This window comes from Mustela erminea, chromosome 21, assembly GCF_009829155.1.
Source record: "Mustela erminea isolate mMusErm1 chromosome 21, mMusErm1.Pri, whole genome shotgun sequence".
Classification (NCBI taxonomy): domain Eukaryota; kingdom Metazoa; phylum Chordata; class Mammalia; order Carnivora; family Mustelidae; genus Mustela; species Mustela erminea.
The window spans coordinates 5,223,757-5,239,096 of record NC_045634.1 but is presented as its reverse complement, the minus strand read 5'-3'; the positions used below and the strand labels follow the sequence as shown (position 1 = coordinate 5,239,096).

At 38.7% G+C, this 15,340-nt stretch overlaps 1 protein-coding gene across 5 annotated transcripts in view; it reads left to right on the top strand.

Annotated features, from left to right (window-relative positions):
* The first annotated feature begins 13,225 nt into the window (after nt 1-13,225).
* The window catches only part of LOC116581924 (disintegrin and metalloproteinase domain-containing protein 5-like), a 139,829-nt gene continuing 137,714 nt past the window's right edge, over nt 13,226-15,340 (top strand). The window contains exons 1-2 of one of the 5 annotated variants that reach the window (XM_032329267.1): nt 13,226-13,777; nt 14,590-14,669. In XM_032329267.1, the coding sequence (XP_032185158.1) occupies nt 13,723-13,777; nt 14,590-14,669 (135 nt within the window). In that variant the 5' untranslated portion in view covers nt 13,226-13,722. Of the gene's footprint in view, nt 13,778-14,589; nt 14,670-14,856; nt 14,978-15,340 lie in introns of those variants that run through there. The other 4 variants (XM_032329264.1, XM_032329268.1, XM_032329265.1 and 1 more) reach the window with 4 other exon arrangements.

Sequence of the window (15,340 nt, the reverse complement as noted above, 5' to 3'; positions counted from 1 at the left end):
TTGCTTGGATGATCTGTTCATTTCAGTGAGGGGAGTGTTAAAGTCCCCTACTATTATTGTATTATTGTTGATGTGTTTCTTTGATTTTGTTATTAATTGGTTTATATAGTTGGCTGCTCCCACGTTGGGGGCATAGATATTTAAAATTGTTAAATCTTCTTGTTGGACAGACCCTTTGAGTATGATATAGTGTCCTTCCTCATCTCTTATTATAGTCTTTGGCTTAAAATCTAATTGATCTGATATAAGGATTGCCACTCCTGCTTTCTTCTGATGTCCATTAGCATGGTAAATTCTTTTCCACCCCCTCACTTTAAATCTGGAGGTGTCTTCGGGCTTAAAATGAGTTTCTTGGAGGCAACATATAGATGGGTTTTGTTTTTTTATCCATTCTGATACCCTGTGTCTTTTGACAGGGGCATTTAGCCCATTAACATTCAGGGTAACTATTGAGAGATATGAATTTAGTGCCATTGTATTGCCTGTAAGTTGACTGTTACTGTATATGGTCTCTGTTCCTTTCTGATCTACCACTTGTAGGCTCTCTCTTTGCTTAGAGGACCCCTTTCAATCTTTCCTGTAGAGCTGGTTTGGTATTTGCAAATTCTTTCAGTTTTTGTTTGTCCTGGAAGCTTTTAATCTCTCCTTCTATTTTCAATGATAGCCTAGCTGGATATAGTATTCTTGGCTGCATGTTTTTCTCGTTTAGTGCTCTGAAAATATCATGCCAGCTCTTTCTGGCCTGCCAGGTCTCTGTGGATAAGTCAGCTGCCAATCTAATAGTTTTACCATTGTATGTTACAGACTTCTTTTCCCGGGCTGCTTTCAGGATTTTCTCTTTGTCACTGAGACTTGTAAATTTTACTATTAGGTGACGGGGTGTGGGCCTATTCCTATTGATTTTGAGGGGCGTTCTCTGAACCTCCTGAATTTTGATGCTCGTTCCCTTGCCATATTGGGGAAATTCTCCCCAATAATTCTCTCCAGTATACCTTCTGCTCCCCTCTCTCTTTCTTCTTCTTCTGGATTCCCAATTTTTCTAATGTTGTTTCGTCTTATGGTGTCACTTATCTCTCGAATTCTCCCCTCGTGGTCCAGTAGCTGTTTGTCCCTCTTTTGCTCAGCTTCTTTATTCTCTGTCATTTGGTCTTCTATATCACTAATTCTTTCTTCTGCCTCATTTATCCTAGCAGTGAGAGCCTCCATTTTTGATTGCACTTCATTAATAGCTTTTTTGATTTCAACTTGGTTAGATTTTAGTTCTTTTATTTCTCCAGAAAGGGCTTTTATATCTCTCGAGAGGGTTTCTCTAATATCTTCCATGCCTTTTTCGAGCCCGGCTAGAACCTTGAGAATTGTCATTCTGAACTCTAGATCTGACATATTACCAATGTCTGTATTGATTAGGTCCCTAGCCTTCGGTACTGCCTCTTGTTCTTTTTTTGTGTTGAATTTTTCCGTCTTGTCATTTTGTCCAGATAAGAGTATATGAAGGGGCAAGTGAAATACTAAAAGGGTGGCAACAACCCCAGGAAAAAATGCTTTAACCAAATTAGAGGAGATCCAAAATCGTGAGGGGGGAGAAAGGGGATAAAAAGAGGTTCAAAAAGGAAGAAAGAAAAAAAAAGAAAAAAGAAAAAAAAGAAAGAAAAAAGAAAAAAAAAAGAATTAAAAAAAAAAAAAGGAAAACACCTAAGAAAAATGTAAAAAAGAAAAAATATATATATTAGATAAACTAGTAAAAAATCGTTAAAAAAGAAAAAGGTAACAGTTAAAAAAAAAAATTTTACCCGAAGGCGAGAAAAAAAAAAAAAACAAAAAATGAAAAAGAAAAAAATCACATTAACTGCAAGACTAAAAAAAAATCACAGGGAAAAGCCATGAGTTCCGTGCTTGGCTTTCTCCTCCTCTGGAATTCTGCTGCTCTCCTTGGTATTGAAACCGCACTCCTTGGTAGGTGAACTTGGTCTCGGCTGGATTTCTTGTTGATCTTCTGGGGGAGGGGCCTGTTGTAGTGATTCTCAAGTGTCTTTGCCCCAGGCGGAATTACACTGCCCTTACCCGGGGCCGGGGTGAGTAATCCGCTCGGGTTTGCTTTCAGGAGCTTTTGTTCCCTGAGCGCTTTCCGTAGAGTTCCGGAGGACGGGAATACAAATGGCGGCCTCCTGGTCTCCGGCCCGGAGGAGCCGAGAGCCCAGGGCCGCACTCCTCAGTGCGCCCTCAGAAAACAGCGCCCAGTTACTCCCGTCTGCCTGACCTCCGGCCGCGCTCCGAGCTCACCAAGCCTGCGACCAGTTCAAGGTAACACCGAGCTGTGAGCTTACTGTCGGCTCTGTCTCTGTAGCCGGCTTTCCCGTTCCAATACCCGCAAGGTCTGCGACACTCAGACACCCATGATCCTTCTGTGACCCTGCGGGACCTGAGGCCACGCTGAACCCGTGTGGGCTTCGCCCCGGTTTAGCCTCTGGAGCGATGTCCCTCAGCGGAACAGACTTTTAAAAGTCCTGATTTTGTGCGCCGTTGCTCCGCCGCTTGCCGGGAGCCGGCCCCTCCCCCCGGGGTCTATCTTCCCGTCGCTTTGGATTCACTTCTCCGCCGGTCCTACCTTTCAGAAAGTGGTTGTTTTTCTGTTTCCAGAATTGCTGCTGTTCTTCTCTTCGATCTGCCGATGGATTTTCAGGTGTTTGCAATCTTTAGATAAGCTATCTAGCTGATCTCCGGCTAGCTGAAGCAGTCTCAGCCTGCTACTTCTCCGCCATCTTGACTCCTCCGCTTTTAGTATTTCATTAGTTGTGTATAATACCCAGTGAGCATTACATCCTATGCCCTCCTTAATGTCTATCACTCAGTTACCTCATTCCACCATTCCTCTCCCCTCCAGCAATCCTCAGTTTTTTCCTATGGTTAAGAGTCTCTTATGGTTGTCTCTGTCTTTGATTTCATCTTGCTTTATTTTTCCCTCCCTTCCCCTATGCTCCTCTGTTTTATTTCTTAAATTCCACATATGAGTGAATATGATTATCTTTCTCTGATTGACTTATTTCACTTAGCATAATACCCTCTAGTTCCATCGCCATCATTATAACGGCAAGATTTCATCTTTTTTTTTTTTTTTTTTAAAGATTTTATTTATTTATTTGACAGAGAGAAATTACAAGTATACTGAGAGGCAGGCAGAGAGAGAGAGAGAAGGAAGCAGGCTCCCTGCTGAGCAGAGAGCCCGATGCGGGACTCGATCCCAGGACCCTGAGATCATGACCCGAGCCGAAGGCAGCGGCTTAACCCACTGAGCCACCCAGGCGCCCCAAGATTTCATCTTTATGATGACTAATATTCCATTGTACGTGTATACCACATTTTCTTTATCCATTCATCCATTGGTGGTCATCTGGGCTCTTTGCATAATTTGGCTATCGTGTACATTGCTGCTATAAATATTGGAGTGCAGGTGCCCCTTCAGATCACCACATTTTTATATTTGGGGTAAATACCTAATAGTAGTGCAATTGCTGTGTCATAGGGTAGCTCTATTTTCAACTTTTTGAGGAACCCCCAACTGTCTTCCAGAGTGGCTGGACCCAGTGTTGCATTCCTACCAACAAAGAGGGTTCCCCTTTCTCTGCATCTTCGACAACATCTGTCATTTTATGACTTGTTAAATTTAGCCATTCTGACAGATGTGAGGTGGTATCTCATTGTGGCTTTGATTTACACTTCCCTGATGCCGAGTGATGTTGAACATTATTTTGTGTGTCTGTTAGCCATTTGTATGTCTTCACTGGAGAAGTGTCTGTTCATGTATTTTGCCCATTCCTCAGTTGGATTATTTGCTCTTTAGTGTTGGATTTGATAAATTCTATATAGATTTTGGATACTAGTTCTTTATCTGATAAGACATTTGTAAATATCTTATCCCATTCTATAGGTTGTTTTTGGTTTTGTTGACTGTTTCCTTTGCTGAGCAAAATATTTTTATCTTGATGAAGGTGCCTGTTTCCCTTGCCTTTGGAGATGTATCTAACAACGTGTTGCTGTGGCCAAGGCCAAGGAGGTTGCTGCCTGTGCTCTCTAGGATTCTGGGGGATGCCTGTCTCACACTGAAGTCTTTTATCCAATTTGAGTTTGATTTTGTGTATGGTAGAAGGAAATGGTCCAGTTCCATTCTTCTGCCAATTTTCATTTTCTTTCTTCTTCCAATTTTCCCAACACCATTTGTTGAAGAGACTGTCTTTTTCCATTGTGTATGCTTTCCTGCTTTGTTGAAGATTAGTTGACCATAGAGTTGAGGGTCCATTTCTGGGCTCTCTCTTCTGTTCCATTCATCTCTGTGTCTATTTTTGTGCCAGTGCCCTACTGTCTTGATGATTACAGCTTTGTAATAGAGTTTGAAGTCTGGAATTTTTTTTTTTCAAAATTCCTCTGGCTTTCTGGGTCTTTTCTGGTTCCATATAAATTTTAATATTATTTGTTCCATTTCTTTGGAAAAAATTGATGGTATTTTGATAGGGATTGTGTTAAGTGTATAGATTGCTTTAGGTAGCATAGACATTTTCATAATATTTGTTCTTCCATTCCATGAGCATGGAACGTTTTTCCATTTCTTTGTGTCTTCCTCAATTTCTTTCATGAGTACTTTATAATTTTCTGAAAACAGATTATTTGCTCTATGGTTAGGTTTATTCCTTCGTATCTTATGGTTTTGGGTACAATTGTAAATGGGATTGACTCTTTCATTTCTCTTTCTTCTGTCTTGCTGTTGGTATATAGAAATGCAACTGATTTCTGTACATTGATTTTATATCCTGTCACTTTACTGAATTCCTGTAGGAGTTCTAGCAGTTTCGGAATGGAGTCTTTTGGGTTTTCCACATAAAGTATCATATCATCTGCAAAGAGTGAGAGTTTGACTTCTTTGCAGTTTGGATGCTTTTATTTCCTCTTGTTGTATGATTGCTAAGGCTAGGATTCCTGGTACTATGCTGAATAGCAGTGGTGATAGTGGACAGCCCTGCTGTGTTCCTGACCTTTGGGGGAAAACTCTCAGTTTTTCCCCATTCAGAATGATATTTGCTGTGGGTTTTTCATAGATGGCTTTGATGACATTGAGCTATGTACCCTCTAACCCTACACTGTGGAGAGTTTTGATCAAGAAAGAATGCTGTATTTGTCAAATGCTTTTTTGTATTACTGAGAATATATTACTGTTCTTGTTCTTTCTTTTATTAATGTATCACATTGATAGATTTGTAGTTGTTGAACCAACCTTGCAGCCCAGGAGTAAATTCTACTTGGTTGTGGTGAATAATCCTTTTAATGTACTGCTAGATCTTATTGGCTAGTATTTTGCTGAGAATTTTTGCATCTGTGTTCATCAAGGGTATTGGCCTGAAATTCTCCTTTTTGAAGAAGTCTTTTTCTGGTTTGCTGATCAAGATAATGCTGGCCTTATAAAATGAGTTTGGAAGTTTTCCTTCCATTTCTATTTTTTGAAACAGTTTCAGGAGAGTAGGAGTTATTTCTTCTTTAAATGTTTGGTAGAATTCCCCTTGGAATCTGTCTGGCCCTGGGCTCTTGTTTTTTGGAGATTTTTGATGACTTCTTCAATCTCCTTACTGGTTATGGGTCTTCAGTGTGAGACAGGCATCCCCCAGAATCCTAGAGAGCACAGGCAGCAACCTCCTTGGCCTTGGCCGCAGCAACACGTTGTTAGATACATCTCCAAAGGCAAGGGAAACAGGCACCTTCATCAAGATAAAAATATTTTGCTCAGGTTTTCTATTTCTTCCTGGTTCAGTTGTGGTAGTTGTGTCTAGGAATGCATCCATTTCTTCCAGATTGTCAAATTTGCTGGCATAGAGCTGCTCATAATATGTTCTTATAATTGTTTGTATTTCTTTGGTATTGGTTGTGATCTCTCCTCTTTTGATCATGATTTTATTAATTTGGGTCCTTTCTCTTTTCTTTTTGATAAGTCTGCTCAGGGATTTATCAATCTTACTAATTCTTTCAAAGAACCAGCTCCTACTTTCATTGATTTGTTCTGCTGTTCTTTTGGTTTCTATTTAATTGGTTTCTGCTCTGATCTTTATTATTTCTCTCTTTTGCTGGGTTTAGGCTTTCTTTGTTGTTCTTTCTCCAGCTCCTATAGGTGTATGGTTAAGTTGTATACTTGAGATCGTTCTTGCTTCTTGAGAAAGGCTTGTATTACTATATACTTTCCTCTCAGGACCACCTTTGTCATGTCCCAAAATTTTGAACAGCTGTGTTTTCATTTCATGTGTTTCCATGAATCTTTTTAATTCTTTAATTTCCTGGTTGATGCATTCATTCTTTTGTAGGATGCTCTTTAGCGTCCATGTATTTGAGTTCTTTCCAACTTTCCTCTAGTGGTTGAGTTCTAGTTTCAAAATATTGTGGTCTGAAAATATGCAGAGAATGATCCCAGTCTTTTGGTACCTGTTGAGACCTGATTTAGGACTGAGGATGTGATCTATTCTGGAGAATGTTCCATGTGCAGTAGAGAAGAATATGTATTCTGTTGCTTTGGGATGGAATGTTCTGAATATATCTGTGATGTCCATCTGGTCCAGTGTGTCATTTAAGGCCTTTATTTCCTTGTTGATCTTTTGCTTGGATGATCTGTCCATTTCAGTGAGGGGAGTGTTAAAGTCCCCTACTATTATTGTGTTATTGTCTATGTGTTTCTTTGATTTCGTTATTAATAGGTTTATATATTTGGCTGCTCCCATGTTAGGGGCATAGATATTTAAAATTGTTAGATCTACTTGTTGGACAGACTCTTTAAGTATGATACAGTGTCCTTCTTCATCTCTTAGTCTTTGGCTTAAAATCTAATTGATCTGATTTAGGGATTGCCACCCCAGCTTTCTTTTGATGTCCATTAGCATGGTAAATGGTTTTACATGCCCTACACTTTAAATCTGGAGGTGTCTTTGGGTCTAAAATGAGTGTCTTGCAGACAGAATATTAATGGGTCTTTTTTTTTTTTATCAATTCTGATACACTGTGTCTCTGTATTGGGGCATTTAGCCCTTCTGCATTCAGGGTAATTATTGAAAGATATGAATTTAGTGCCATTGTATTGTTTGTAAGGTGAATGTTGCTCTATATTGTTTCTGTTCCTTTCCAGTGTGTTACTTTTAGGCTTTCTCTTTGCTTGGAGGACCCCTTTCAATATTTCCTGTTGGGCTGGTTTGGTGTTTGCAAATTCTTTTAAGTTTTATTTGTCCTGGAAACTTTTTATCTCTCCTTCTATTTTCAGTGACAGCCTAGCTGGATATACTATTCTTGGCTGCAAATTTTTCTCTTTTATTGCTCTGACTATATCATCCTAGTCCTTTCAGGCCTGCCAGGTCCCTGTGGATAGGTCTGCTGCCAATCTAATATTTCTACCATTGCATGTTATAGACATCTTGTCCCAAGCTGCTTTCAGGATTTTTGCTTTGTTACTGAGACTTGTAAGTTTTATTAGTACATGACGGCAGGTGGACCTATTCTTATTGATTTTGAAGGGGGTTCTCTGCACCTCCTGGATTTTGATGCTTGTTCCCTTCACCAAATTAGGGAAATTTTCTACTATAATTTTCTCTAGTATACCTTTTGTCCCCTTTTCTCTTTCTTCTTCTTCTGGAATCCAAATCATTCTAACATTGTTTCATCTTATGGTATCACTTATCTCTCGAATTCTCCCCTCATGATCCAGTAGTTGTTTCTCTGTCTTTTTCTCAGCTTCTTTATTCTCCATCATTTGGTCTTCTATACTACTCATTCTTTCTTCTGTCTCATTTATCCTAGCAGTAAGAGTCTCCATTTTTGATTGTACTTCATTAATAGGTTTTTTTAATTTCAACTTGGTTAGGTTTTAGTTCTTTTATTTCTCCAGAAAGGACTTTTATTTATCCAGACAAGGTTTCTCTAATATCTTCCAAGCCTTTTTTGGGCCCAGCTAGCACTTTGATAATCATTATTCTGACCTCTAGTTCTGACATCTTACTAATGTCAGTATTGATTAGGTCCCTAGCCATCAGTACTGCCTCTTGTTCTTTTTTTTTTGAGGTAAGATTTTCCACCTTGTCATTTTATCCAGATAAGAGTAGATGAATGAGAGAACAAAATACTAAAAGGGTAGCAACAATCCCTGAAAAATATACACGAACCAAATTAGAAGAGACCTGAAATTGGGGAGAGAAGAAAGGAGAATAAAACAAAGAAAAAATATATTTTAGATTGGTGAAGAGAACAGAACCATGCACTTGATCACTTGAGTTTGGGTGTACTTTTGTGTGTTAGAAGAAACTGCTTCCCAAAATTTTAAGAAAAACTTATATATACATACAAAGATAAGGGTAAACACGACGAAGGATGGAATATGGTTGTAAAAATGAAAATTAAAAAAGATTCTAAGAAAGGAGTTGATAAGATAAGTTAGTTGGAAAACAAAAACAAAAACAAAAAAAGGAAGAAAGAATGTGATTAGTCTGGAGAGCAGAACAAAGCCATGCACTAGATTTAGGGTATATTTTGATCTGTTAGAAGAAACTAAATCCCAAAATTTTAAAGAAAAAAAAAATGCAAAAAAAACAAAAGATTAAATATAATGAAGGGATAGAATGTGAGTATAACAATGAAAATTTGAAAAGATTTTAAAAAGATATTGATAAGATAAAATACTTAAAAATGTTAAAATCAGAAAGGAAAAATTTAAAAAAATAGCACAAGAAAAAATATAATGAAAAAGAATTTAACTTTGAAAGAAAAAAAAAAAAACAAAAGCAAAAATGAACTACTGGGACTTCATCAAGAAGAAAAGCTTCTGCACAGCCAAGGAAACAATTGACAAAACTAAAAGGCAACCTACAGAATGGGAGAAGATATTTGCAAATGTCTTATTAGATAAAGGGCTAGTATTCAAGAATCATGTGAAAGAAGCCACGAATTCTATGTGTTGCATTGCCCTAGCTCTGGAGTTCTTATGGTTCTCATTGATTAGTGAATTTGGTCTTGGCTGGATGTTCTTGCTGATCTTCTGGGGGGAGGGGTCCATAGCAGTGATTCTCAAATGTCTTTGCCCAAGGCAAATTGCACCTCCCTTGCCAGGGATGAGGCTAAGTAATCTGCTCAGGTTCACTCTTGGAGTTTTTGTTTCCTGAATGCTTACCATAGCACTTTGGAGGATGGGAATGAAAATGGTGTGGCCCAATTCTAGCCCTATAGGAGCTGAGAGCTCAAACCTCCACTCCTCAGTGCGCCCTCAGATAAAAGCAGTCAATCCTCCCATTTCCCTCATCTCTGGCTGTGCTCCATGGTCACCCAGCCTGTGACAGAACATTTCTCTCTCTGGTGCACGGCCCTGTTTGGAGTCTCCAAATCCAGCAGATTCCTGCAATGTGCTCCCATACCACTCCCATGGGGGAGGCAGGTCGGGATCTCCCCAGATCTGCCACATTTGGGGTCCCCGCTTGGAGAGCAGTGCCTTGGATCATGGTTTAAGGTAACCTTGAGATGAGAGTCCACTCCTTGTCTCCATCTTTGCAGCTGACTTCCCTGCTCCAATAACTGGGAGCTCTGCCACACTAAGATAGCTCTGTCTATCTATGAGGGCTTCACCCCCCACTTAGCCTCTGGAGCGATGTCCCTCAGTGGAGCAGACTTCTAAAAGTTCTGATTTTGTGCTCCTCTGCTCTCTCACTTGCCGGGAGCTGGCCCCTCCCACTGCAGTCTCTATTCCCATACGTCACCTCAGATTCACTTCTCTGCACGTCGTACCTTCCAGAAAGTCATTGATTTTCTTTTCCTAGAATTGCTGCTCTTCTCATCTATCTCCTATTGAGTTTGCAGGTCTTCAGAATGGTTTAATAACTATCTAGCTGAACTCCTGGGACATGATGATATTCAGGGTCCTTTGCCATCTTGCTCCTCCCTCTGTAGGAAGAATTCTAAAGATGTTCCTCCAAAATTCCTGTCCCCTAATTATTCAATTAAACATTAATCTAGGTATTCCTGCAAAGCGACTTTGCAGATGAAACTAAGGTTGCTAATCAGGGTATATTAAGATTGAGAAATTATCCTGGGCACATTTTTTAATTCTAAAATAACCAGTAAAAGAAAAATGTAAAAAGTACATAGTTGTCATGACAATAAAAGAAAATTGAGTAAGAAAGAATGATCAATCCAAAGGATGGCAAGAAAGGAGAAAAACTGGCATAAAAGGGACTAGGCAAGCAGATAGTCAATAGGAAGATGATATGTGACAACCCAGCTATAATAATAATTTCAAGTTGACTAAATGGCCCCCTTAAAATACAGAGATTATTAATATAATTGCAAATAAATATAGACCAAACTATATACTTATTCTTTGAAATTAGTTGGAGTATTTTAAGGCCTAGGACATGATAATTTTGTTAATGTTTCATGAATGGTTGGGAAGAATGTTAAGTTCTCTATGGTCAATTTAGAATTGTATGGATGTTTAATGGGTCAAACTTATTGGAGTCATTCAGTTATCTTATATTTTTATTATATTTTGTCTGAATTTTGACCCATCAATAATTATAAAAGGTATGTTCAAATTTCCAACTTATGTGGTGGTGCTTATGTCAATTTTCCCCTATATTCCTACAATTTTTGTTGATATATTTTTAGTATACTTGGTTATATAAGTATGTATTTAGAATGAAACTGAGGAAATTGTTATTTTGACATCTTCCCTCTTCAGGACTTCCATAATATTAATATTGCCAAATACTGTTAAGTTAAAATTTAATTCTGGTTTATTATAAATACACACTATCATTGTTTCATTTAGTCAATTTTTCTTACGTTTAAAAAATCTTTCCCAAGATACTTGATTATGATTACTTCCAATGTCATTTACCAGTATCTCCTATTTCCCTTATCCTTTGGTTGCTTCTGTGAAATACCTTTCTAATGTGGATCTTTTATGTCAAACCTTCTTTGAACTTATATACTTAATAAAAAATTTAATGGACAGCCACATGCTGAAGATTGAAACAAGACCTCTTTCTTACACCATATAAAAAAATAAACTCAAATGGATGAAAGACCTAAATGGAGACAGAAATCCATCAAAATCCTAGAGGAGAGTGCAGGCAGCAACCTCTTTGACCTCAGCCATGGCAACTTCTTGCTAGACACATCTTCAAAGGCATGAGAAACAAAAGCAAATATGAACTACTGGGACTTCATCAAGAAGAAAAGCTTCTGCACAGCCAAGGAAACAGTTGACAAAACTAAAAGGCAACCTACAGAATGGGAGAAGATATTTGCAAATGTCTTATTAGATAGAGGGCTAGTATTCAAAATCTATAAAGAATTCATTAAACTCAACACCCAAAAAGCAAAAAAATCCAACTAAGAAATGGGCAGAAGACATGAACATTCTCCATAGAACACATACAAATGGCTAACAGACACATGAAACATAAATGCTCAACATCACTTGGCATTAGGGAAATACAAATCAAAACCACAATAAAATATCACCTCACACCTGTCAGAATGGCTAAAATTAACGACTCAGGAAGCAACAGATGTTTGCAAGGATGTGGAGATAGGGGAACCCTCCTACACTGTTGGTGGGAATGCAAACTGGTACAGCCACTCTGGAAGACAGTATGGAGTTTCCTCAAAAAGTGAAAAATAGAACTACCCTATAACCCAGCAATTGTACTAATAGGTATTTATCCAAAGGATACAAACACTGTGATTTGAAGGGGCACCCCAATGTTTCTAGCAGCAATGTCTAAAACAGGAAAAATATGGAAAGAGTCCAGATGTCCATCAACAGATGAATGGATAAAGAAAATGTGAAAAATAGATACATAGTGGAATATTACTCAGCCATAAAAAAGAATGAAATCTTGCCATTTGCAACAATGTGGGTGGAACTAGAGGGTCTTAGGTAAAGCAAAATAAGTCAGTATGAGAAAGGCAAATACCATACGATTTCATTCAGATATGGACTTTAAGAAATAAAACAGATGAATATAGGGGAAAGAAGAGAAAATAAAAGACAAAAACAGAGAGGGAGACAAACCATGAGAGTCTCTTAAGTATAGGAAATAAACGGTTGCTGGAGAGGAGGTGGGTGAGGGGATGGGGTAGCTGGGTGATGGACATTTAGGGGGACACTTGATGGAATGAGCATTGTGTATTACATACAACTGATGAATTGCTAAATTCTACCCCTGAAACTAATACATGTTAATTAAATTGAATTTAAATAAAAAATTTAGAAAAGAAAAAAGTTTAATCATGTCCTGGCATTTGAATAATATTTCAAAGTTCTTTTCAGTCAACACTTTGAATAACCCACTGATTTCACCCATCCAGTATGGCTCTTGCTGTGAGTTGGGCGCTTTTAACTTGATAGGTGATCTCTTACAGATTTCAGAATTTTCTGTTCACTGTCATTTTCAATTTCAGATTTGTTTTTCCTTTAATGCCCCCTTTTAACATATGGGTCCTTTCTAAGGTCAGTTTCTTATTTTTTAAAAAGAGAAACTTTCCTTTATGCTTTTAAGTATTTTCTTCTATTTTAATTTTTCTCTCCTTCTGGAAATGCTAATATCTAGATAATGACAGTTCTACTCTTCAACCTCAATTTTATTATTTCACTTTCTATTTTTTTTTTATTCTTTCCGTGGAGAGTTTGTCAATCTGCTATTACAAGTTGCTAATTCATTAAGTAGTATATATCGATTCTGCTATTTTCCTATTTATTGTGACATTTCTTGTTCACATGGTTCTTTTTAAAGATCATTTGTTACTGTTGTATTCTGCAAATAGCTTCCCTTAGTTTTGGGGATAGGGAAACAATTTTAAAGTGAATTTACAGACATGTTTTTGACATATATTAGAGCAAAATTGTAGTTTGTTTGGGGTGTGGCTGTAATGTTTTTACTATCATGTGGGTTAGAATCTATGAAGGAAAGAATGCCTATAGACTCCAAAAATCAAACTGTTCATAAAGGCAGGATGCAGTAAGGTCTAATCGAAGTGGTAAAAACTAGGGGCTTCAGGAAAACTAGTGTGTCAATAATAATTTGAGATAAAGGTGATTGTTTGGAAGAGTCTGTATTTGACAGGAGATTCTACTGGGGTCTTCTGTATTCAACAGCTGTCCCATAATGGCTTATCGAACCAACCTGAGTTTATTAAAAGGCAACAGTGTTTTGTTTTTTTTTTTTTCCTCTCCAAATATAAACATTTCACTTGTTTGGATGATATGTATATGTAATAGGAAGAGACTAACTTGCTATCAAAATCTTGAGCATTTTTATCTTTGTTCTTTCTCTTAGCTGAAGCTAGAAATTACTTCAGAAATCCTTGGTCTAACTATAACATATAAACGAAAGCCTCAACCAGGCAGACTCTAATCTGAGAATCGAAATTTTCAGTCTTTTCTTCCTTAACAGTAAGCCGAGTGAGTGTGGGCGTTGACAGTCGGTCCTTGAGCTCTCCCTGGTCGGCCAGCCTGCGCAGGTGACTGAGCTAAACCACCTCCAGGGGCAGCAGAGCGAGCGGAGAGCCCTGGGCTTTCCAGAGGCGCCGCAGGCGCTTCCCTCTCCAGGAGCGCACTGTCAGCCGCGCTCCGCCATCCTGCGCGAGCTGCGCCTCCAGCTCCGCAACGCTTCAACTGTTGTTACAACGCCAGCCCAACTCCAAGAGAGCGAAGCCATGTTCCTTCTTCTGGTCCTTCTCACCCGACTTGGAGAGCTGCACGCAGATCTCGGTAAATCTAGATGCTTGTTACCTCTCGCTAGCCAGGCTTGCGGGGGCGAGGGCAGGGGCGGGGCGGACTGCGTTCGCTTAGAGACTGTATGCTTTAGTCCAGGCCACAGGCCCGGACCTTGCCCTGGCCCCGCTATCCCTACCCACTTTCTTCTATGCCCTCTTCAGCATCTATGGCCAAAAAAGCAGAGGTAGCCTCCAGGCAGAAAATATTTTCATGTCTCTGGGGTGGTATTCTTGTCTGTAAAATGGACAAAAATGAAATAATGGGGTCATTAACACAGACAGAACTTTGCTATTCTGGAAATAATTGAATCGCCATAAAAAACCCATTTGTCAGTGATTCCCTGATTTGGTGACTGCTGTCCTCCACCCGCTCCACTGAACAGATGACTATTGCATTTGGTGTCCTGTATCTTTACCCTGCAAACCATCCCACTTTCTTGATGAACCGGTGTTTCTCTTTTCCACACCTCTTTTACAATATCATAATTTGTTATTCGGTGTTACCTAGCCAAACTGTCAAACTGCCTAACTGGGGGTCTCTCCCTCTCTCTCTCTTTCTCTCTCTATGTGTGTGAGCCTATCTGTGTGTAGAGATTGAGAGAGAGAGAAAATAAAAACTTGACATCTTGACAAGGGCCAAGAAATTTGTGGGTAAGAACAACCAGATCAGAAACACAGTGGAAAAGAAGGGTAGATACATAGACTATACCAAAAAATTTTGGTAATGTAGAAAAAGAAATGTGAGATTGGATTTAGAAATGGATAATGTAGGAGTAGGTTGAAAATAACTGCCTATTTTTATTTTAGGTCCTCCTAAAACATTTCTGCAGACCACAGTTCCAGAGAAGTTCTCATCATTTGATACAAAAGGAAATCCAGAAAATAATGTAATTGGGAAATGGTTTTATATCTTAAATTGTGTTAAGTTGCCTTTACTAGCGAGACCAAAGTTGCTGAATGGAGGCAGGAACAGAATTCTTGGAGGTAGAGCTGGCAGCTGGAACTTGGTTCACAACAAGGAGCAATTTAAAGTGTATGAATATGTGTGACTTTGTATGTGTGTGTTTCTGCATATGTGAAGGATTTTAAGGATAGGATCCATCAGGGCCAGAATGAGGGAGAAACAGACAAAGCACTTGACTCAGAAAATTTAAGGGAATGGTAAAAAATGAATTTCCCCAGGACCAGGATTAAGGTATAGCCAGTGGGGTAAGTCAGGGTCAGATACTGTCTTTCTTTCTTTAAAACTTGGTAACTAGTTCATCATGGATTTTTTTCCTCTAATTTTGATTGTCTAAAATATTGTATTGAAATAGTATTCTTTTTTTTTTTTTTAATTGAGTTTTGCAGTCCTCTACTCCTAGCCCTCATGATTTCCTTCAACTACTTACCTCAGCTTTCAGAGTCTGTGAGGAGCCTGAAAGATGATCTGTTAATTAGCTCATAGAGGAGCCTGGATATTATTCTTCTCTATTTCCCCAGGAAAATCTGCTTCTCACATGGTTCCTTCTACCATAGGATAATCTAATGCTAGTCATAATTGCGGGTCTCCAAATTA